Source organism: Hakea prostrata, chromosome 4 (genome assembly GCF_041222555.1).
Source record: "Hakea prostrata isolate BN-2017 chromosome 4, UWA_Hpros_2, whole genome shotgun sequence".
NCBI classification, from domain to species: domain Eukaryota; kingdom Viridiplantae; phylum Streptophyta; class Magnoliopsida; order Proteales; family Proteaceae; genus Hakea; species Hakea prostrata.
Genome location: NC_142603.1, coordinates 37703151 through 37728380, shown reverse-complemented (window position 1 = coordinate 37728380; position 25230 = coordinate 37703151). Strand labels below are relative to the sequence as shown.

The 25230-nt window shown below is 39.1% G+C and overlaps 1 protein-coding gene across 3 annotated transcripts; it reads right to left on the bottom strand.

Annotated features, from left to right (window-relative positions):
• Positions 1–1047: 1047 nt before the first annotated feature.
• On the bottom strand, positions 1048–24077 carry LOC149018800 (telomere repeat-binding factor 1-like). Of its 3 annotated transcripts, XM_089152936.1 has the most exons (8): positions 23833–24077; positions 23608–23672; positions 22948–23119; positions 22500–22717; positions 15058–15142; positions 14703–14786; positions 13055–13396; positions 1048–1279 (listed from the first exon to the last, which is right to left on the bottom strand). In XM_089152936.1, the coding sequence occupies exons 3-8, from the start codon at positions 23095–23097 to the stop codon at positions 1265–1267; spliced, it is 894 nt and encodes a 297-aa protein (XP_089009062.1). In that variant the 5' UTR covers positions 23098–23119; positions 23608–23672; positions 23833–24077; the 3' UTR covers positions 1048–1264. The 3 variants fall into 3 exon arrangements, with proteins under 3 accessions (XP_089009062.1, XP_089009061.1, XP_089009060.1); XM_089152935.1 differs by lacking the exon at positions 23608–23672; XM_089152934.1 differs by lacking the exon at positions 23608–23672 and having other exon boundaries at positions 22948–23128; positions 23833–24076.
• Between the last annotated feature and the right edge of the window lie 1153 nt (positions 24078–25230).

Sequence of the window (25230 nt, the reverse complement as noted above, 5' to 3'; positions counted from 1 at the left end):
ATTTGTGAAGTTTTCATCAAAAGTGTCCACCGGAGTGGGAATGATAGTCGGTCTTCAGACCTACAACTGAAAAACTGCCTTAACTGAAGAGGCAAGGCAGCTTGTAAACTGCACACAGCGATTTAGCTACTATGAAGTTCAGTGCAAGCTTAGGGTTGGTTATCTGCAGTGTCCATTTTGGATGTCATTTAGTATGGCTCAATACAATTTGAGAGAGAACTAGGCACTTACTATGGAATTCTAAACCCCTCAAGTCTGGTATGTGCCCTGTCCAATTTGCACTGGAACTGAGAGGATAAAGATCCCATAAAATGACCACATCAACTGGTATCAAGTTGGTCAATAATGATCCTAATAGACTCCAGAGTGGATGTAGCTTTGGTTGAAGTCAATGGGGAATTCAAATGAGTGATCCCAGAGAGGTTAAGCTCACTCCAAATACCACCCTCATATCCCTCATATCATCTCCATTCTGTTCTCTTAAGTGGAACTGTCCTCCCCCCCAACCCACACACCAAAAAAAAAAAAAGCCGTTTAAGCAAGCACAAACCCAAGGACTTGCTGCAAACCAAGCCTGACCCTATCCCCGACCTTATCCTCATTGACAATCTTGGAGACATGCAACAGGCAGGGCAACACAGGTTTCTAGTTTGGCATGCTTAATTGTCATCCCAAGGTGTACAAATGAATAAAATGCATCTTTTTATGTTTGAACCAAACCACTGATAGCCAACAATGCTCTGATAGTAATGTAAAAGCAAAGAAATCCAATACAGTAAGATCAGAAGCCAAACTTATGCAGTTTTCACCATAATATGACTGCTGCAATAATACCCCAAAAATTTTCACTTTCAGCATCAGTTATCTATTTACTCATCACTATCTGTACATTGAACTGCATTTCAGTTTTCATATGAAAGGACCAATAGTTCTATGTCAAAATAAGACATTTGCATAGATTCAATACCATCAAGAAGACCTGTTTGCTCTTGCCCCCCCCCCCAAAAAAAAAAAAAAAAAAAAAAAGAAGAAGGAAAACAAGAAACTGTTTGCAGAATTGATGCCAAGTTGCTGTTTTAATAAAAGCCAGGCTTCATTAGTGTAGAAGAAAATTGAACTTCACAACTGAGATATCTTACCCCTATGTACAGGCATGTTCTAATTTGGAACTTGATTTGCATATAAACATTGATGATTGATCCAGGTGATGACAATCCCGATGTTCATTCTCATGGACCATCTAGCACATTCATGAGGTCTTCCGTCATGCATGGATCATCTGCATTTATTTCAAGTCATCAATAGAAATCAAAAGGACTACAAATGTTTGCTATAAAAATATATAACAATCATTCACCCACAAAAAGGTATATATGGTATTAGTCAGGTCAATCACGGTCTCAAAAGTAAACTGGACGATCATAAACATCTGCCAATGATCTTAGTGGAATCCTTCCATACATATTCCTCAAGTCAGATGAATGCAGTAGAGATGACTGTACCTTCAGGCCAATCTTTACCCCTTTGTACATGGACCGGCATTTTGCCATCATTAGTAGGTGTTCCAGAAAATGAATGTTATTGATCACCCCAACAGATTGGGCTTAGAAACTTTTTCTATTAAAATATATAATGATTCGTCATCCAAAAAAAATTATCTATTGTATTAGCAGGTTAATCAATCAAGGTCTCAAAAGTAACTGGATGATCATAAACATCTGCAACTGATCTTTGTGGAGTCCTTTCATACATATTCCTCAAGTTCAGAAAAATGGAAGTGAGAAAATTGTTACCATCAGGCCAATCTTTACCCCTTTGTACATGGACCGGCATTTTGCCATCATTAGCAGGTGTTCCATAAAATGTGTTATTGATCACCCCAACAGATGTATTTTAATGCAATGACACAAATTGATAATTCTGAAACCCATGGTTACTAAACTAATTTAAGATGTCAGAATAGATTGCCAACTACTTGAATACTATTTCTGTCAACTGCACTAGTATATGACTGGAATTATCCTATTAATTATGAGTTTTGCGAATTCTGTCCCTCATACGGCATATTACATTCAGTAATCTTAAGGTGTGATAACATTCTGACAATGGCTTTTCTTTATTTGCAAAAAGTACCAAGACAGTACAGAACCACCAAGCCAGACAGGAGCAACATTCACCAGGATGTAGCAACATCAGGAGTTGTTGTCTTGACATTTTGTGCATAAAGAGAGAATGCAGTACCAGTTAACTGAACCTGATACAGTTAAAGAGTGTCCAATCAGGCCGTGGTGGGCCTTGGAATACTTCATTCTGGCATATAGTTCAGTTCTTAGGGGCAGTGGTCGGTGGACCACAGTTGTAGCTTGAGGTCCAGGTTCAGTTCTGATCTTACTTAGAGAGCGGCCGGGTTCCTCTGAGGGGGACCCTGTGGTTGTTTAGTGAGTGTTCTCAATTTGTTTCCATCATTCACGCAATCAATAATCAAGTTCAGAAGGTCAATTCAGCAAGTCCAGCAAGCTTCTTCAACATTCCAGCAAGCCCAAGCAAGTAACAGCCCTTCCCCACCACCCTCCCTCCCATGCAAGCTCTTCCCCCACCTCCCCTGCCCTGTGCAAACCTTCCCCAACCCCTGCCCTGCTGCTACATCAATTCAGCAGCACCCCCTAGGTTCCATGACTCCCTTATTATCTTCCCCTGAGCCCCCCAGCCCCTCTCCCTTACCCACAGCACCCTTGGAACCCCTTCACCTGCAGACCCCAGGCCCATTAACCCTCTTTTCCCTTCCCCTTTGGTCGCCCTAGTACTACATTTAGACCTTGCATTATTTTCCCCAAATCTGCTTAGTTTTCTTGACTTTGAACTTCTTCAAGAAGTTCTGCAGAATTTTTAAATTTCAAGAAAAACCCTAGGTTTCCTAACATTTTAGCCCTTCATCCACTGAACCTAGATTCTGAACTGTGGAACAGTAGCACCCTTAGCTCTGAACGGCAGAACAGCGAGCCCTTCCCCCTTCCTTAACCCTAACCAAAACCCTAATTTGGCATTTGAATTCAAATTTCAAATCTGGAATTCTGATAACAATAGAATTCAGATCTGAATCTCAGTTTCAGCAGGCCTTAAGTACCCTAGAAACCCTAAAACCCTACCCCTTTTGCTGGAATTTCCTGGGCAAACCCTAAGTCTAGGGAAATTACCAAATTACCCCTTAGCCCTAGACCTGGTTTACAACATCTTGTTTTTGTGACGTCCAATAGGGCAGTGGTGGTTCTGTAATTCAGCCCAAACAGAGGGGCAGTCTAGTCCCTTGGCAATTTCCTATGAAGCCAGTTTTTGTTTATAATTAAAACCCTCAATTTTCAGACTTCGAGTCCCTGAAAAAAATATCTATTTAGGTGCTATTTTCCTTTCCCAGTCAAAGTCTGTTATGAGTCTTGGTCCCTATTATAACTCCTGTATTCTTGTTATAAGTAGTCCACCAATTCGATGGGACGCCACCATTCAGTTAAATAAAATTTATCAGCTTCGAGTCACGCTCACCAATATTTTGTCAGCAACTACAATTCTGTTATATTCGGTCAAAAACAGGTCCACTATTGAAGAAACACCATGGTTCTAAGGTGAGATCAAGCCTAGATCCTCTGTGGGTGAAATCCAAGCATCTGCAAGGCTCCCCATACAGGTATCTGGACAGCATACCCCATCCCCCCCAACACACCCCCCCAACAAGGGGGCAGGCGCCCCAACGGTTGCGGCCGAGCAGGCAGCCCCACCACCCAGGTTCGGCCCCAGCCAGTCCATGGTTCCTCCCGGGAGCATGGTCCCGTGCGGGCCGCCATCCCCTTCTCCAAATCACCATTAATTTGTGTTTCCAACCACACCACCCCCCCCCCCCCCCAAAAAAAAAAAAAAAAAAAAAAAAGAAAACCCAAATCCCTTCTTTCTGTCCATGATTAAGATTCCACCAAACTATAGCCACAACACCCCCATCATCCCCATACCTTTGATCTCATTTGTAGCCAAAACCTACCAGGCCAACCCTAGATAACCCATTATTGAGTTGAAACCACATTTTTTCCCATAACTCACGCTTTAACTACTACCCAAACTTGAAACTTGGTGAGCATTTCCTAGGCAGCCAGCAGCGGGGCGAATCCAAGTTTCATCTCATTCAAGCCCATTTAGTCCCCTAAATCCAACTCAACAATTTTACCTGTATCAGTCCATCTTTGACCTATTTCCTGAAACCCCTTCAGACCTAACCTGAACCTCTGTAATCAACCCAGACCTCCCCATATAATGATCACAACCTCTCCTACCATCAAGGTCACATATTCCAACACTATTGAGACCACACCCCTTAAACCATAACCAAATCCACCCAAACCCTACTTTTGCACCTGGGGTTATTTATGACCTCAAGATCTTTAAAAAACCGAGATGAGATTATTATGCGAGTCCCAAAAAGTTGTAAAACTTGACCGAGATTTTCGGTCGAATCAAGATCTCAAGTCCAACCAGTGTTATAAAAAGCGCTTCACTCTATCGATACCTCAAAAGATCTCGGTCCTCTCATCCTCTTCTCTGCATTGCTGGAAAAACTGTTTTTTTATTTTTAATTTCTATTTTTTTTCTTGAGATTTTGCCCGGAACACCAACTAGACCTCATCAACAACACTCCTACATCTGTAGCAAAGATTGAAGAGGTTTTCAACCAAATCTTCAATAAAGGTAATGTTTCATCCAAATTTTGATTCTTTTTTTGAACACTTGTGCTGATGGAGGAGGAGGAGCTGGTTAGTGCTTTTATTTTTGTACTCTCGTGGTATAACTTATAACTATGGTCATCTTGTCATGTGAACTTACTCATTTAAACATTGATAATGAAGATGAACATGTATGATGTATAATATATCACAATTGTTTGAGTTTGAACCTACAGTAGATTGAGTTTGAACCTTGATGTATGCATATATTAAGTAAATCATATGTACTTATGTTTTATTAGTCGACATCTTCACTTCTTCAGTGCAGCAGTTTCAAACTTAAGATCAAAAGGGAACTCAAAACTATAACTGTTATCTCATCAATCTGAAGCCACCAGCGTGTTTAAAAGACCTAAGATAGGCTGGACAACAATTTCCAGCCCCAAAAGACCCTTAAAAGTCACCAAGAAGGGCCATGGAGTTGGGTCAAGATGGGAGGATAATTTTCCTCCAACGCAATGAGATCTTACCGAGATCTCGATATCTCAGCTTTTGGCCCACCGATATGGCCACCAAGATTGAGATTGAGCTCTTGAACCATAATCCTCATTCAATTGAGTTTACATCAACCTTGGACAACTTGCTGGCCTATTTGGTTTCACCTTGTATTTACTTTTCTCCAATGTCTTGTATCACCTAGCACCTTGGTAATTGTGATCTATGTAGTGAAGTTAGTTAAATTTAGTCTATAAGGAGCCTTTCTTAGCTAAATACATACTTTTTGATATCTAGGTCAATTTCTTTTTAATCACCATTCATTTCTAATTTCCTTCTACTTTAGTATACTTCTTATTTTCAGTCTTCAGAAATTTAAGTACAACTAGGTTGTCTTAATTCAGTAATTTGGGTGATTCCTTTTTCTGTTTTTCCTTCTTTGAGGGACTGCTCAATCTAGTGTAGAACCTCCTTAAGTTTTCAAAAGTTGTTATTTTCAGATTCTTTGATTCTCTTTGATTCTAAAGTTTAGGAATTTAGGAATGTTCCGAATTTGTGAGTTGTTCTCTTATCCTCTCTCTGAAGAAGCTGCGAAAACCATAATACCAGATTGGAGAAATGAGGGTAATGCAGAGCCTGAAGGCCTGCTGAGGTGGGCTGTGCTAAGAGAGGATTAGAAGAATAGGAAGGAGAAGAAGAAAGGGTAACACAGTAAAAACAAATATTGAGTTTCTCAACTAAACCTCAATATTCAAATTTACTACCATAACTCTGAAAATCCTTATTACATAATAAATAGGCATAGGCCTTGTTTCAGAAATAGAAACTTCTCTAGAATAGAAACTATCCTACTAGGCTACAGCTGAGAAAAGGAAATAATAATAAAATTCTACGTGATCAAACCCAGATAATAATGATACTAATATTATTACAAATTCCAGTGTTTTCCCGACAAGAAATCTGGTTTAGGCCTAGTCCTTGGTCTGGGTTTCCAAAGTGCATCATATCGGTCCAACCAAGCCAAGGCTACTGCATCAGGCGCATAGCCCAAATTTTGGTCGAAACGAAAGTTTGACTGAAATTTCATATTTAGTCAGCCAAAACCAAACCTGGGATGCAAAACATCCCAGGATTTGACCCATCACCCATCTCAGTCAAAATTTCAACCAAATCTCAACTGTCTCGACTACTTCGATCATTTTGAAGCATTTCAGCTTATCTTTTTTAATTACGTAGTTTCAGCAGACTCATCTCGATACCGCCCCTCTAGTTTTGCATTTCAACCTAAGATCCAACTTTTTGGCTTCAAATCCCTATTTCTCCCTCAAATCCCAGCACTCCTTTAGTCCTTTGCCAACAAACATCCACTTTGTTGGATTGTTGATGATGTAAACCATTTCCCACGGCAGCACAGGGCCTAGGGTTACTTTCCCAAACCCTACAGCCCTTATGTTTAATTTAGGAGCATCATCTACGAATTTTAGGCTGTAAAACTTTGTTGTGTGGGATGCTAGTTTTCTTTATATTTTAAATTTGATGGTTTCACAAATTATCTTTTATATGATTTGGAAAAGAAAATAGTACTTACACGTGATAGGTGACATTAAATCTAATATATGTGAGAAACCATCACTCGATCTATGTTGTGATGGTGTCAAATTTATTTTTCTGCAGTTAATTATTTATTTAAATTATTTAAAAATTATTCAACATTTGTTGTAAGTAATCAAGAAAGGGTAAAAACATACCAATTATTTTCTCTTTTATACTTAATAATTAATTATAGTGGAATGTTAGTACAAATATGTATTATTGGTGTGGTTTATGATGATGACATTTATGTTTTTGAATTCAAGTACTTCTAATACAATTTACAACTCTTTGTATCTGTCAAAAGGGACACGCATCTCAACTAGTAGGATATGAATGGTACTTCTCGTAGGTTTCTTATCCAAAATAACTCTTCCATTGTGTTATTTATGCTTTAAATAAGATTCATGCAAAAACCCTATCAAAACCCATCAAAATAGAGCAAAAACCACCCATTGAGATGTCCTAGAAAATTCCTAGGTGTCCACTAAGTTGGTCCAAATTTTGACCCCAACTCAGTTTCTAGCCTATTTGAAACCGAAATTTTGAAACTTGATCAAGGGCCACTGAATATAACAACAAATTGATTTCAAACCTTAATACTTCTTTGGCAATCAGTGTACAGCTGGAATAGACTCCTACTTGGGCTTAAACATAGTAGGGAGGAGAAAAGCATTATCTACCATCTAATCATATTTTGAGTTTTGAGGTCTGTTCAAGATTACCTACAATCTAGTCATGCTTAGTTTCGAGATCCTTCAGAAGAATACATGAACATGTAAGGAGAAGAAACAAACTGAGGCCATGAGATTCCAGTGGATGCATATCCTATAAGTTTATAACTATAAACTGATAAGTCATTGATTTTTTATGCGATGAGTGATAGACGTCATTGCAGAAGATAATTAAACAGAGATTCAGTTGCCAATTATGAAAATACACAATCACTCAGAAGACTTCAGATTGTAATCAACAAAATATTCACAGAAACTTATTGGAGCCACCAAAGGGACCACCCCATCACGAGACTAATAACTAATAATGTGGTATCCCCAACTCCCCCATCGTTATAAGCTGTTACAGAGTCAACTATACCTAATTTTCTTTAAACACAAACATAGATTATCCAACTCTACCTCAATTGAGATCGAGCCATATCCCAACTAGACAGGGTTGATGTATCAGCTTGCACAATTCCATTCCACTCCACTTTATGCAAAGGCATACAAACAAAAGGAAAAATACCACAACTATTTAATGTAGCCTAAACAGGGCGAAGGCCAAAGTCCAAGGCCAAAAGATGAATGGCAGTCAAAATTAGGGTTTGTACACCCTGCGGCTAAGAAAGTCTGGGGTTTTTGGGGTTTCAGGGTTTCTAGGGTAGGTATACAGGGTTTGGCTAGAGAGTATAGGGTTAGGGGACTTGAAACTTAAATCTGATCCTGGTTATTCTTAGTTTAGGATTCAAGTTACTACAGTTTTAGTGTTTTGAGACATTAGGTTTTCAAATTTAAGGTTTCTTGATGGTGACTGGCGCTGATATCAGGGTCGAGTGCTAGAGGGAGTGGGTGTGTTGTGATTCTAGGAGGAGAGAGGATTCTGTGGAGTGAATGACGAGATAAGAGAAAATTAGTCTTAAGAGAAGATAAAGAGGGGCTGAAAGGGTTATGGGAGGGAAACACCAAGATGCAATTGAGGGGAATAAGAGAGAAGGCCAAAGATGTTTGCTTACCACTTTAGATAGGCTAGGAATGAAGTTGTTGTGAAAGAAAACAGTCCAATAGCACTGCCGCAGGAAATCTCCTGAATTAGAAAACCTAGAAACCTCAACTGAACCCTGATCTCTGCTGTTACTCCTCTTAAATAACTTTATTCACCAAAAACTGTCTTGATAAAAGCATAGAATGGCTATTTATAGGCTTTAGTACTGACTCCTACCAGGACTTAACATCAAAAACAGAACTTAACTAGGACTTCTAACTTATCTCCAATGAAACTGACTCAAATACTAATTTAAAAACAGATTTGAACTCCTAACAAACTCCTAATTTTAATCATGCCCATATAGGTTCAAGTAGGACTGTCAAAATGACCAAAATACCCCTGGTATCAAATTATGCTTCTAACGCTGCTGGACTTGCATCGACTTCCCTTCAGCCTCGAATTTCATAGTGGTGTAGGGGAACATGTGTGTAGCAGCTTGTACCATTCCTAGGCAAAACTCAGGCAATGGAGGCCCACTAGGAATGAAGTCTTCAACTCTAGAACTTTCTCTTCAAAGAACCATGGCAGCATGATGAATTCAACATGCTCATGCACAAAATCAGAAATCATGCTCCAGGGATCTTGTTCAGTCATAGCTTTCATTGGTACAGTTATCTTGATCATGTTTTTGTGAACATCTGTAGTACTATCTCCAGCCTGTTTTCTTTCTCTTCCACTACTAGCATACTAGCTTTGATCTCCTGTTTTCTTTCTCTTCCACTATTAGCATACTTGCTTTGATCTTGTCCTACTTTGATCCCTTCAAGATGCTCTTTAAGACCATGGGCATGGTGGGTGGCACATGGAATAGGGGCTGAATCAAGTAACACTTCTGGTGTCACTTAATGCAGCAACTGTTTATCTTCCACTATTTCCGCTATAAAGATCTTAGGGACTTCATTAAGGTCATGGTAATTGTCCAGGTATTCTTCTTCATCAAAGCTGTCTTCTTAGGCTGCTTCTAGCGGTGGACAACTGACGTCATTTCAGTGTATTGGTGGCTGGTATCAAGGATAGCAATTCCCTTTTATGAGGACAGTCCCTAGAATAGTGTCCTCTCTCATGGTAGTAGAAACACTCACCTGAACTGCTGTTCCTGAGGTGGCCTTTTCCCTTGTAGTCTGCCTTGGGATGAATAGTATTTCATGGAGAAATTGTGGAGGCAGAGGCGGGTGTGGATGGTTTGGTGGAAGGTGGATTCCTCCTGTAGTCAGAAGACTCAGAACCCTGATTGTTGTATCTCCTCTAGTCATATCCACCAAAGAGTTAAGCCCTGATGTGCTCTTGTAAGGTGGGTGGTGTGATGATGGGTCTTTCTTTGTGTGGCATTACTCCACATTCATATCCCAGCTCTCCTTTTGGGGCTTCCACTCGTAAAAGTTCTTGTTTCGACAATTCAAAAGTAGGAGAAGGTCTTTTTTCTAATGGATCGATATACAAAATCATTCCATTCAAAATCCTTTATTCTATCAAAGCATCAGACTTCTAAATTTTCTTAGGGTCCTCCCTAAATTCCTTCCACAGCCTATTGAATATTTTTTATGGTTTCCTTCACTTCATTAATTCGTACTAAATAATGAGCTAAAGAATCTCCTTTTTGCCATTGAATTTCCCAATCAAATTTGTCATAACAATGATAACGATCAACGTTAAGATCCCATTGGATTTAGGAAGCTCATAGCATTGGTCCTGATAAACCCCAATTTATTGCTTCTTCTCCACCAATAATGCCCACCCCCTCAAACTCGATCCAAAAAATGGAATTCCACATAATAAGCTTTTGATATTTAGCAACCACTGTTAAAAAATAATCGCAAAAATCCAAACATTTATCTATCCAGCCATCAGGTAAAAATCAGCAGTTACTCCTCCAATATGAAAATAATTATAAATTGTTCACATACCCGTGGCAGCTTCAAACAGATAGTATATCAACTATCTCCCTCCCTCTCTCTCTCTCTGAAAAATATAGAAAAAAGGGAGTCTGTGCACCAATATCTCCCATAAAAGGACCAAGCCATAACAAATGAGAAGCTATATAACTTAGCTCTAAGATAATAAGCTCTGATATAGCTGGCTCTTTTAGGTACTTGAATGTTTCCCAGCTGTTCTGGTCCATTTACTGTTATTGCCTCTGTGAACATAGCAGCTAAATAATCCCAACGTGTTACATAAGGCAGATATTGTATAATTGTTTGGTTTTCTACAATTTTTTCCATCCCTCTATGTAGATAACCCAATATGGTTCATAGTCAATAACATCTTCACCATCTAGAGTAACGATGAGTTGATGGATGCTTAACAAGGATCGTCATACATCGTAAATAACCAAATTCCAATTGAAATGAAATCTTTAGAAGGAATCAATAAAAGGGCATCAATTCAAATCATGGATCTTCAAATTGAGAGAGATCAGGAATTCTCACTATTTCTTAGATTCATGGACCAAGGAAAGGTGTCTATAACTTCCCCACCAGGACCTAATCCCCACCCTAGAGTAGCTAGATGGGAAAGTAAAATTAACCATGGTTCATACATGGGCTTCTCAGTTCAATTGTATTGTTAAGACCATTGAAAATGAATGGTGTTTTCTTGTTCATGGATCCTTTATCATTACTTTGAATCATTGGGTTTAGATATTACTTTGGCGATCCTTAATCATTTCAAAATGGTAGCAACATACCTTTTGTGGTTTCTTTCTACCCAAAAGATTGGATTCTCATACCTAGATTCTTTGGTATGACCATTCGTGTCTCTTTCTTCTCTGGAACCACCTATAGCAATGTCAGTATAGGCATCTCTATCAACATCTTCCCCATACTTGGGCTGTCCACTAAACTCTCCACATGGGGGAAATGACTATTTGGGAATTTACCATTGGAGTGAAGGAAGAGACAATTCTCCTTACCTGCGGAGTTGCTCTATTTGAACAAGACTAGCTGTTAGACCTTGTACGGTTGTACCTGTCTTGAAACATCTACTAGGGTCTTCTGCATGTTCTTTGAAGCTCTAGTTACTGCTGACTCATCCATGGCTTTGATACCACTCTGACGTAGCCTCAACAGGGTAAGGCGCCAAAGTCCAAGATCAAAATAGATGAACAGCAGTCAAAACTAGATCTGTATAACATGCAGCTAAGGAATTGTAGGGTTTTGAAGGTTTTTAGGGTCTGAATGGTAGGTATCAGGGTTCAGCTGGAAGGTAATAGGGTTAGGGTGCTTGAAAATTAAATCTGACCCTGGTTATTCTCAGTTTCAGAATCAAGTTCCCAGGACTTTAGGATTTCTTGATGGTAACTGGGGCTGAGGTTGGAGTTGAGTGGTAGGGAATGGGTGTTGTGAATCTAGAAGAGAAAATTAGGGTTTGGAGAAGAAGAAGAGAGTGGAGTAGGGAGGAAAACAACAAGGTGTGATGGAGGACAAGAAGAGAGAAGGCAAGAGATGTTTGCTTACCACTTGGGAAAGGCTAGGAATGAAGTTGATGTAAAAGGAAAACACTCCAGTGATGCTGCCGCAGGAAATCTCCTGAATTAAAAACCCTAGAAACCTCAATTGAACCTTGATCTCTACTGCAACTCCTCAATAACATAACTTTATTCATCAAAAACTGTCTTGTTACAAGCATAGATTGGCTATTTATAGCCTTTAGTACCGACCCCTACTAGGACTTTAACATAAAAAACAGAATCTAACTAGGACAAAAGGGAGTCTTACTTATCTCGACCTAGACTGACTAAATAATAATTTAAAAACAAATTTGGACTGCTAACGAGCTCCTCCTAATTATAATTACCCAGCTGGGTTCAAGTAGAGCTGTCAAAATGACCATAACTCCCCTGGTATCGAATTAAACTTCTAATGCTGCTGGGAACTGACCTAGACTACAGGACCTACATCACTATTATTAGGGCAACTAATAACAGAAAAGGAAAACCAATAATCACATGACTCCAATGTCCAATGGCAACTGAATGATTTCATGCTGAGGACACTCATCTCAAACTAGGAACTGCCCCAGGCTCCCAGCTAAAAATGATCAACTACATGAAATTTGCTCCAAGAGTCCACTGAAGTTCAGATTACCTCAATAACCAATCGGCAAGTCTATCTTGACCATATTCATTAAGCTTTTGTCCTTCAAAACCTAAATCTTACTTGTTAGGGACCATCCCAATTGACCTTCACTCATCCTCCCACCTAATGGAAACTACCTTAAAAGCTCCACAAATGCATTCATTATTAAGTTTATCTTCTGTCTACCACTGATCTATCTCGATATCCTAGTTTCAGTGGGACTCATCTGTTCTTCCATATGATCTATTCACAATCCAGATGAAAAATTGTAAGTTTGACCTAATAAATAGCAAAACATTAAAACTTGTTAATAATGAGATGTAATTTCCATACCTGATGAGTCATGCTTCTAGATCAGATGCTTACCCAATGAAATACTGTAAAAAATGCAAACACATGAATATTATATAGGATGAAAGAAAAGTTTACCATGTTTGAACCGGCTCTGCCTTTCAACGTCAACATTGCTGCTTCAGCAAAGGCCTGGGCAGCTTCCGCATCAGCTTCTGCAGCTTCTGCCTCCTTTGCTGCCTCTTCAGCTTCTGCCATGGCTATCTCCGCCTCTGCCACTGCTTGAGCAGCAAAAGCAGCAGCATCCTGTGCAGTCATATTTTTAATCTTTGCCAGCTCTGCATCAATCTGGGATCTAGTAAGAATTTTGACACCATCCTTCTCTGTTCTGGAAGTATGCCTTGGTCTTCCATCATGTAGCAAGCCAGGGCTTCTTCCTTCTGAGGTCAAGCGTGGAGCAATCCTGTACTTACGCTTTACCTTTCAAACAATGGCAGCGAAGAGTATTATGGTTCAATGTACTGCTGAAACATGTCACTTAACTGAAAACAGAGGAAAGGAAACACTAAGACACAGATCAGGGTCATCGACCAAGTGCTCAGATGAAAATTATGGCTTTGTACTTGATCCATTTGTTCCATCACAGCATCAGATAGAATGTTTTATCAACAAAAGGGGTCCTATTTCCATCTACTCTCGATTAGATGAGCTCACTGTGAAAACGTCATGAATTCTTACTTATGATCTTCAAACAAACAGATAAATATATGGTGCAGATGATTATGGAGAAGCCAGACGTTGCCAGCAAGAAAAGCAACAAAATATTGAGAGGACGATAATGTACAACAAAATGCTGCAATCCAAGTGTATTTAACTGCCAATCACCCCCCCCCCAACTAAAACATCCAACTCCATAATCACATGATACAATATGCTCTTTTCCTCTCAAGAATAAAATTCAACACCATAATAAAGATCATCTCCAGGTACAAAGTGCTCATCCATCTCTCTTAAATTTATGTTCCCTTAACAGACACCATTAAATTAATAGTTTAATACTCATAAACTTGAATAGTCCAAGGAGAAAAGGGTAAGCACACCTCTTCATTTGTATGTCTGCAACAGCTAGAGAATCCAAAGAATGGGATTCCAACTGGAAAACATCTTAGAATATGAGAAAAGATGTTCTTGGGATTGTGACTATGATCAAATTTGTACACTCAGAGGTGGTAAGAATATTGTTTGAACACATCAGGTGGTATTAAAAATCTGTGAGGGTGTGACACAGATCCAAGGAACTTCCAGAGGCAATTTAGAAGAAAACCAAGGTTTGTGGTGCTGATTTGTATCACTACTGAACTAGTTTCAGGCTTTCAGCAGACCGAGCTTTCAACTCAACCGAGTTGGGGTCGTCGTCTACTCCGTTTCAATCTTATTCTTGTCTGACCTTACCAAAAAGACTGAGATATTACAAGTTCTCAAACTACTTTCTCATGTCCCAATCAATGGAGAGAATCATCAATTTTTCAGTTGATAAGTTAGCTAAGGAAGAGATACCTCTTTCCTGTTCCAAGCATATCATATGTGAGAAGCAACATTATATATTTATTGTCAATCATTCTTCTTCCTTTCCTCTTCAACAAATTGCTTTTAATAAATCAAGAAAATGAAAATAAATTACGGCACATGAGATTGCTGCACAATCTAATTTGTCTTCCAAACATCTCAATTCTTTAGTAGCACTATAGATTACTGCATCAAAATACATTTTTTCAATAAAATGTACCTTAATCAATTTTCCACTTGCTATCAACTTTTTCAATTTTGCTGACAATTGCCTTTTGAAGTTAGCAGGTGCCATATATTGATCCTACACAATAAGTAAATGGTCAGGTTATCTAAACCGAATGAAACAATACAACGAACAGCATCTGGCTTATTATAAGATTCCTACGCAGACTCCACTCTGCCAATTAACTGGAACAATAAATAGGAAATGCAGATGGAAAAAAAAAAAAAAAAAAAAACAGCCCATACACAAAGAAATAAGAAATTGGAAAGACAAGAATAAAACAAATTGTTGCAAATCCTACATGATTCAAGTCCACACAATAATGCCATACATGATAGAAGTAAAATACCTCAATGTATGCTGCAATATCAGTTTTGTTAGAGCCACCATGCTCCTTCAACTTGGTTATTGCTTCAATTATAATAATTTCCAACCTAGAACCACAGAAGGTAAATCCAGCAGAACATGCCAAGAATCAATCGATTGCAAAAAAATACAGCACCATGCAATTTATAATCCATAGCGCTGAACAAAACTCAAAATTCAATTTATCAATTCACGGCTCAACTGACCAATTACATCCATATTTATAGCAACATTGCTGACATAGTTTTCAAACTAGAACACAAAATTAAAAGTTGATACCAGACATAGTTTTCAAACTAGAACACAAAATTAAAAGTTGATACCAAAAACAGACTAGGATTATTGTCCACGTGAACTGTAACTTCAGGACTCCTAGACATTCTAAAAGACCACTTGAAGTAAATAACTCAGGAAATAACTCTTAAGCACCAATTAGGTATCCTGATCTAACCCACTGATGCAGCTTTACTCAAATAGGGCTGAGGTCTCCAAGGCTAGACCAGTTTCCAGGCCTGAATATTGATTTCAGGTATAATGTATGGGTTGGTTTATGCATGGGCTTCTCAATTGGGTTTAAACTAGTGGACTCTAAAATCCTTGGTTGGGCTAATTGGGATAAAGTAATACCATGGATAATGGGGCGTTAGTTCTGGGGAAATTTAGAATGGTGAAATGAATGGTGGGATGGGGTAGGTTCTTGAGATATGAGATGAAAGGTAATTGGAATCAGGGTGAAACTTAAAGGAATGTAGGTGTTGGTATAGGAATATGATCCCCCAAGTTTGGCTGAGTTTGGATGATTAAATTTGAAGATATGAGGGTTGTTGTTTTAGGGGATCGAGGGAGTAAAAAATTCAAAAAAGATATTTATATCTACAAATCATATAGTCAGAAAGGGGTCAACCTAGAATCTAAGATCACCAGGGTTAAGGGGGTGATGTGACTAAAGTGTGGGACAAATCTAACAATTACTTTGGTGTAGATCCAACCTAAATCTTGGGTCAGATTGAAGCCTAATGGGTCCTGCAATTCACCTGAATATGGAAGTCACAGGCTGTCGTATACAGCAATAGTCAATATTCTAAGCTTGATTACACTTAGAACCTTCCTAAGCCTTGGCTCATCAATGCCAATTGACAAATCCAGAACTTAACACACGAGAGATGCTCGAAGAGAAGCTTGTATGCAATATTCAAAATCTGACCTCTCCCCATCGAGAGGAAGAGTTTATTTATACAAATTATGGGCCGGAATTCCTAACCCGATTTGAGTTCCCAGCCTTGTTCTAATGACTTCTAATACTACAGGGTGTTTATAGTTAGCCCTACATAAGAGCTGACCTAAAATAAATAACCACATGTTTTAAGAGAACAATAAGGAAGACTCACATGCCTAATAAGCCCCTGAAGTGGACAGAATTACAACTCTGCCACTAATTCTGTCAAATACACTAAACATTTTAATTAAAACTACAAACAAGCTGCTGAGCAGCAACCATAGGGGGTTCTCTTGCCCCCCCCCCCCCCTCCACACACTTGGTCTTGGAGCTTGAGGGTTCAGATACTGCATCAGCTCTCCCCTTCTCAAAAACATTCATCTCCAACTCTCCAGTGAATGGGTAATGACATGCATCTCTTACAGAGGTCTAAATTAAGTGTCTTGAAGTCATCCACATGAAAGCAAGTGCTTTATTCCCTGTGTCTGCCTATTCATTTGACAAGGAAAGCATAATACCCAAGGCATTCTTCTAGTGGCCTCAGCATGTCTTCTAGGACTTCCTTGATGGTGTCCTTGTCTGGTAGCTTTAGTTGGGGCAGCTTTAGAATCTGCTCCACATCACCTTCATATGAATGGTGCCCATGTAGAGATGAAGATCATCCACATAGAAGATATCACTAGTGCATGTGTAAAGAGGGCAGACCTAAGACATAGGCATTGGGACCATCCTTTTAAGGACCATGAAGGACCCATCTTCTTTGGGTGGAGCCTTTGATGCACACCTGGCTGGCTTGCCTTTCACTGTTACCATGTCTCCAAGCGTGATTCTACATATTTTCTATGTATATTTGTGTTTACATTGTAGGTGTCATTATTAAGGGCTATCATTATACAAAATGAGGATACTAAGATGGATGAGTGGAAAAATTAGAAAAAATAAGACAGGATGCAATAATATTAGAGCTAGTTTGGGAGTAGCCACAATAAATGATAAGTTATAAGAAAGTCATTTGAGGTGACACGCCATGTTCAATGGAGGCCTGTAAATAACCCTGTTTGGAGAAGCGATGAGAGGATAACCTTGAGGGAAGTGGTGAGAAAGGATATGCAAAGCTTAGGCTTTGTATCTAATATGGCCTCAAATAGAGTTGATTGGAAGGTAAGAGTCCATGTAGCCAGCCCTATTTAGTTGGACAAGGCTTCTTCTTGTTGTTGTTGTTGTATCTTTCTACAAACAGCTGCATGTACCTCAATGATGTGCCCAAGAAACTTATCTGCATCGAATATATGACAAAGGGTCCCAGCTGTTCTACTATATTGGAACTTGAAGTTTGAACATCTATTATTGTGAACCAGGATGTAGGGTTTGGTTAATTGAGATAATGCCCAACATCTAGGTCCACCCAGAGTCCCTTCCTGAGAATCAGCAGCCCTCGAGGGCATGCAATACAATACTGTTGAAGGTATCTGGCTGACTTATGGACCTAGGGTTGAACAAGGATTAGGGTTAGATTTGGTTTAGCATATAGGGTTTGTTGAGTTAAGTCTGAAAACTCAGCTGTTTTGTTGAATTCAGACCTCAATTTTCAAGCTAGGGTTTGGGGATTCTAGGGTTTTATGAAAATTAGGGTTTCTAGGGTTTGGATTAAGCTAGGGTTAAGGTCGAGCATTAATTGGGTGATGTAAGCAACAAAAAAGCCCCCAGCAAGAGCCAGAGGAGCCAAGCCTTAAGGGGTATTTTTGTCTACTTTCCTTTATTTTGTTATGTTATCAGTTGGTTCCTTTATTAATTACAGAATCTCAGTTAATCTTTTATTTTCAGTTGTAGTTGTCTAGTCTAATCAGGAGTCCAAAATCAGTCTAGCTTGGGTCTCCTAGGTAGCCTTATTTGGAATATTTGTAACAGCCAAAAATTCACATACCGACAGCTGTAACAATCAACTTTGATAAATGGAAGAATGAAGAATTTACAGACAACGAGGTATCGAGTAGGGTCCTTTCCTGTGGTTATCCAAGGAAGCTTTCACAAAGCCTGCAATCTGTCCTGTTAAGAACCTGCAAATCAGTAAATTAAAACCGATCTCCAACCCCAGCCCTAATTCCTTTTCCTTCTCCTCATCTCCCTCTACCCTGCGGCAAGCTGGTAGCTGTTTTCTGCAATTTCAGATCAAGAACCATCAAGACTTGCTCTCCTTATTACCAGTCCAAGAATTTGACCTAATTCAGCCTTTTAGACCACTCACCATTTGACCAGCAGTACCCTCCCTCACTTTCAGAACTAAGAAACAGCCCCCAAAGTCTTGTGCAACTAAGAAAAGAAAGAAAGGTTGAGCAAGAAACCTCCTAACCCTTGCATCAAGCTTTCCTTGGCCCCATTCCCTCAATTACGAACCCTATTCCAATCTCATTCCAACGAGTTAAAACCCTAACTCTTCTTCCTTCTCAACCCATCTAGGCCTTTGTTAACCCAAACTTTCCCTAAACCTTGGACAACCAAAAATCAACCTAATTAGAGATTGCCAAGAGCCTTAAAACCTTCCCATCCCATTCCCAAACCCTAAAAGTATTACTGAGACTGAAGGTATTATACCAAAACGAAACCCATCCTCCTTGGTTACATCATTGGGTTAGGGATGCTAAACCTAAAAGGATTCAAGGACTGGAAGAAGGCTTAGGGAGATCTAGGGTTTTGAAAATTCTAGGGTTAGGGTTTCCTATAAGAAAACAAGTGGCTGGAAATCCAGGATTAGGGGAAAGGGAAGGGCTGAAAATTTAGGTCAAAAGTAAGAGACTGATTAGGTTTTATTTCCTAAACGGGAGAGATTTAGGAAAAGGAGATAGGTCTCTATTAGACTAGAAGGCTGCTGCAGTTCTGGGTTTCAATTTCTGGAAAATTCCAGGAGTGCTGCAAGTAGTAAAGGGAAAAGAAGAAGAATAGATAAGAGGGAGGGGCTGGGACTGTAGTCTAGGGTTAGGGAGGGTTAGGAGAGGTTAGGGGTTAAGGTTTAGGGATGAAGGATGGGCTTTATGGCTGTTGCAGGGTTTGGGATGGATGGGGAATGACCTACAATGGGGGAAGGGGCTGGGAACCAGAATTAGGGTTGGAAGGAGTAGAGGGAGGGTTGCAGTTAGGAGAGAAGTAAAGGGAATAGGGCTGGGAGTGGGGTGGGGGCTTAGCACTCACTTGGAATGCAATGTTGAAATCTGGAAAATCTGCAGAACTTTTCTTCTTGAAGCTGCTGCAGGCCCCCCTCTAGGGAACCCACAAATCCACAGGCTGCCTTCAGCTCTCAATTAATCTCATCAAACTTCCTGATTACAATACTAGGAGGCTTATTAATATCCTTTTAAAGGAACTCACACTAGGACTTTTAACTTACAAGGCAATTCAAACTAAAACTCCTACTTGACTAAAAGACTATTACTAACACAAGGAACCTTCATATCTCACTCTAGAAAAATCCAAATTGAATTCTAGGAGTAGATATGGAATCCTTGCAATAAGTAGGACAAACTTAGGAGACTTTCAATTCTTAGGAATCCTACCCTAACAAGGACTCTTTACTAACTTGACAAATATGGACTCAAAAACAAAAATAGATCTAGGGTCCCACAAAAATCATGGACCCAACCTAAACCCTAATTTGGACTCAACAAAAGGCAAAATTACCAAAATACCTCAGCTGGTGCTAGGGGTCATAGGGTTTGGGGAAACAACCCTAGGCCTATTTTGGCCCTGAATCTGGTTGCATCATCTATATTGTTTATAACAGACACCTTTGAACATGAAAGTACAAGTTGAATACTTTGTTTGAGTATAATATGCATAGAATAGTGCTTTTTAGCCTTTTACTTCTTTGTAGTAATTACTCTAATTTAGAATTTTATGCCTTAAACCTGAGAACACCACTGTATTCCAAAGGCCTAAAATAGCCTACATAGCAAGTTTCGTCATCTTTCTCCCCCATCACAACCCTAATTCCCCCTCCCCTTCTCTCTTGCAGTAGCCCTATTCTATTTCCCAAACCCTATTATCTACAACTTTCAATTCCCTTCCCTCAATCCACCCCCTTTAGGAATCATTATCCCCTCCCCCTACCTAGCCTTCGATCGTAACCCTCACTAATTTGCCTACCAACACTAAAATTTCTGCACTTCATCTTCTTCCATAAGAACCTACCAACCCTAATCTCCAACTAGATCTCTCAAACCCATCATCAGCTGAATCCAATTCCCTTTTGGATTCAACATCCCCTTCCCCTCCTCTACCTTCAACCCTGATCCCAGCTATGGTGGGAGATCTCGCGAGATATCTCGTTTTTTTAGCTTGGCGAGACGAGATGGAGGGCGAGAGCAGCGAGTTGGGATATCTCACTCGAGATCTCGCCATATCTTGCTATATCTCGCCATATCTCGCCATATCTCGCCATATCTTGCCCTGGATCTCGCTGGAACTCTCAATTTTTACATTTTTTTGTGGATTTTGGCTGAATTTTCACTTGCAACTACTCTTAGCACATCTACAACAAGGAAGATCAATCATTCTCTACTTGTCTTATGAATTTTTGATTTAATGACTTATATAGAACTTCTAATGGTTGTATAATTATTTTATTCTTGAAAATTGAGATTGTGATACTCATATGGATGGAATTTTATAACATTTAAGTTAGTTGATGCATTTGATATACTTGCTTTTCATTTATATGCCTTAAAGGTTCTATATTACATGTTGTATAACATTGCATTCCCTAATCCTACTACATTTCGGTTTCACACTATGGGTAGACTTAGAATTCATACATAGGGTTGTTTCTAACAAATCCAAGGCCACCAACATGTTCAAAAGGCCTTAAATAAGCTAAATACCAAGTTTCAACCCAATTGAGAACCTAAAACCCACCGAGATGGGCCACCGAGTTGATGCCAAAAAGTTGTATATCTCGACCGAGATCTCACCGAGATGGTCGAGATCTCTCTTTTTCAGGTGGCGAGATCTCTCTCGAGAGTGAGATCTTCTACCATGATCCCAACCACTCCCTAGAACCCTAGAATTAGAAAACCCAATTTTCTAGATTACCCTCCCTTGAAACTTCAAATCTGAATAAAACTAACACAATTCAGATTTAGATTTCAATAAACCCTAGATCATTCTAAAAAGCCCCTACACCATAACCGCAGGGTTTGAAGAACCCCAATATTAACACTGAAAGACATCTTGCAAAATAATAAATGGTCAATTGTTACAAAAAATCAACTCAAAAGCCTATTGCACTGGACGGTGGAATACCTAAACTAGAACTGATGGTCCCATTAATGGGTATCACAGAATCCTAATTGGAAAAGGAATCTGAACCAAAATAGAAAAACCGGTGGAACTGCCATACTGACTTGAAGAAGGAACAAGAATAAGAAATAGTCGGGGTGATATCCAGCAAGTAAGCAACAGAACGAAATAAATAAACAGTGACAAGAAATAAGGTTCAAAATCAAAAACCAGAGGTAATACACACAGGATGCACTGATCTGTGTTTCAGCAACTTAGAGAGATAAAAGATGGGAAGAAGAGAAATGACAGAAATGACCTAAGATTCACCAACACACCTGTGAATCACCACAATTGGATTCTGATTCATCACAGAACTTAGGTAAGCAAGAGCTTTCTCCATTAAGAAGATTGTGGGATAGGCTCCAGGCCTTACATTGCTTTATAGAAACTAGATCGTACTTACAGATTGGGAGGGGGGGAAGTAGAGCTTAAAAGCAGGAATAGGAATTCTATTCAAACAAAACTATCCACTCCTTAACAAGAAGTTATAACTACTTAATAAAATTGAACACTCAAATTCATCGGAGTTTGGCTGAACCCTGGTTCAGTTTAGATAAAAAAATTTGCTTTAAGCCAGTATTATGGCCATGAATTTGCCCATATGTTGGTACAAAAACTGAACAATGAGCCACTGCATAGCGTGGATTTTGTTCCTATTTGAGTACCTCATATGCTACATTTGATCTGCATCACAAAGTCATTCCATGCTCCAATACAACCATTCGAATACAAATTACTGGACTCTTATCAATTTTCAAAGATGATTTATAGAACTCTTAATGGTTCTAAATAGATTTTACTACCTTTGGCAGCAATGAATTTTCACAAATCAAAGTTCAGGAATATGATCAGAACATCAGACAGAAAACAACTCTGACCTTGGTATAGATTTTTTAGGAGCAGCAACCTGCAATGTTCCATCAGAAACTGCTAAAGGCTTAGCATCCATAATTTCATCATCGCTCCGAACCACCAGGCTAAGAGCCATTGAATTATCATCATGTTTAAGGAGAGGTTGATTCTTTTTTACTGCTAACCGACCCCTGTGCCTAGACCCATACCCTTGTGCTGTTACATTCATGTTTCTCCATTTATCCTGGCCAAGTCAAAACCTCAAACATTAAACAAACCACAGAAATAAGGAGTGTAACAGTTACAGTAGAGGGCACAACATGAGATAAATTCATAAGCCAATTAAGCAAAAAACTTTATATTTGGTACTGCAACGTAGAGAATCCTCATGAGAGCTACCATTGGCTCCAAATTGTCAAGCCAGAAAACTTGTTGAGTTTCCTTTCATCAAAAATAAGAAATTAAAATTATTACCTTGAGATCTACATTTGAACGCAATGACAAGACACTGCTGAATTCTGGATCTTTCAGTATCGTGCGCCATTTGCCTGCCCCATGCTTTACAACTCCAGCTTTAAGGGCTGCTTCTTCTTCTGCTGTCCACTTCTGTTTTGGAGCACCCATCAGCAGTACCTCCAATATCACTCTGAACAGTCTAATTGAAAACCCAAGTTTAAGTAAGCACCAAGGAAAGTAAAAAAAATATATCAAATTACATGAAACCAACAGACAAATTATCTTTGACTACCAAAAATAAATTCACCACATACAATCAAAGAACTAAATGGAGCTCTCTGACAAACAGATCTAAAACAAGAAAAGTGGAAGAAAAAAAAATTAAATAAGAAACAGGATGATAGTGATCATAGGTTTTGAATGTTAAGGAACAACTCAAGCCCAGCTATCTCCATCTGATCTTCGACTTCAATGTGAAACAACAAATTGCATTTAGAATATTGAAATTTTACTCATCCGGAAAATAACGCATGTATCCTAAGATGCATCAACTGCCAAAATTTTAGAAAAAAATAGAATTTGAAGTGCACATATAAAGGGAGAGAACATGAGGAAAATGCTTCAACGGGATAAAAAACTTTAATTTAGATATGTTTCATTCAACGATTTAGCAGTCACCTTTAATTTCATAAATGTATCCCTCTCAGTAGAAGAGACCGATCGACAACTATTTGGAGATTTTCCTGCCTTAGAACCGAATTCCAAATTATAAAATTATCGTAAAGGATATTACTAAACAAAGAGGTCCTTCGAGACTAAATTTTAACTAACAGATTGAAGAGAAGGAGAACGAGAGAAGAAGAGAATCAACAAACTGTAATTAGAAGAATAAAAAATTCGTACATGGACGTTTCGCCTTCCTGTTGTAGTCGATTCTCATCTACTGGTTATTCTCATCTACTGGTCGACTCCTTCATCGTCTTTGTTCATCTAAGCTGCGAAGCAGCACCTTTCTTTAGTACTGTAAATCTCTTCTTCCTTTGGTTTCAGGTTCTAGCAACCGTTACACCCCACCCGTTCTGTTCGGTTTTCCAAAATAAACCCTTTCCTCTGTTTTGTCTTCTCCTCACTCTATTCGGATTTTATTCCAACCCGAAATTCTTTTGTGGTTCTTCCTGTAAACGCAAGTTTGGCCGTATGGCGACTCGTAACATATTCGAACAACGCTTGGACTTCAAACAAAAAAAAAAAAAAAATTTTTTTTTTTTTTGGTAAATTGGACTTAAAATTTTGACTGTGATAATTGCTACCAAAAAAAACCCCCTAACATTGGATTCAAATTAGATTAGGATAATTAACGACTAAGGTGAAGATTGAGTGTTTGATCTATCCTGACTGAGCTGAGCTGCCCTACCAATATGTAGGATAAGAGTGTCAAATCATATGCTAATGGTATTGAAGGAAACACCTGATACCCTTACCATACCATATTGAATACGTTAGATATACGATATTTGTTATATGGATAGTTATATTTAATATATTGTAATGCCAAAATTACACATAAGTAGGGTAATTCTAGGCTATGTCAAGCATGTCTCATTAAGATAGTTTCTGTCCAGAATGGCACATACAGCATGGAAAAAGTTACAACATGGCATACACAGGAACCATCGCTAGGTCGTGCACATCCTGATCTCCCTCAAGTAGATCTATGAGGACGTTTGCATCAAGTATAGAATACAAGTGGCTCAACCTTAATGACATGGCTTGCCGCGAACAGACATCAGGTTGAGAAAATTATTGGGAGACTAAAAGCTATATCTGCCCATGGTGAGATATTTGGCGCCAAATCCGAGATACACAAGAGCATCCCTATCAACAACGGATAGAGGTTGCATAATTGCCTTCCTTATTTGAACTAGGCATGACTCTATAGCCCCAAAGGAGAGCCCCCAGATCCGACGATCATCGAGCCAATGAGATCTACACAAGATCAACCATCAGACGATCTACAGCTCATAGGTCATTCTATATAAACCTACACTCACCAAGCTTAGTCTCTTTGCCATAAGACAAGGGTGAAGGAGTCCATCCTAGACTACCTAATCAGGTTTAATTAGGTGTTAGCTGAGATGGAGGGGTTGGATGGGTGAGTGGCCTATAAGGCACTATTCCAAGAAATCACACACCCTCAGTTTCTCAAGCCCTTTCTCCAGGACTAGCCCAAGACCTATGTCAGACCATTGCAAAGGTATCACAAGCAATCCACGAATGCATAAATAATAAGGGCTGGATGGA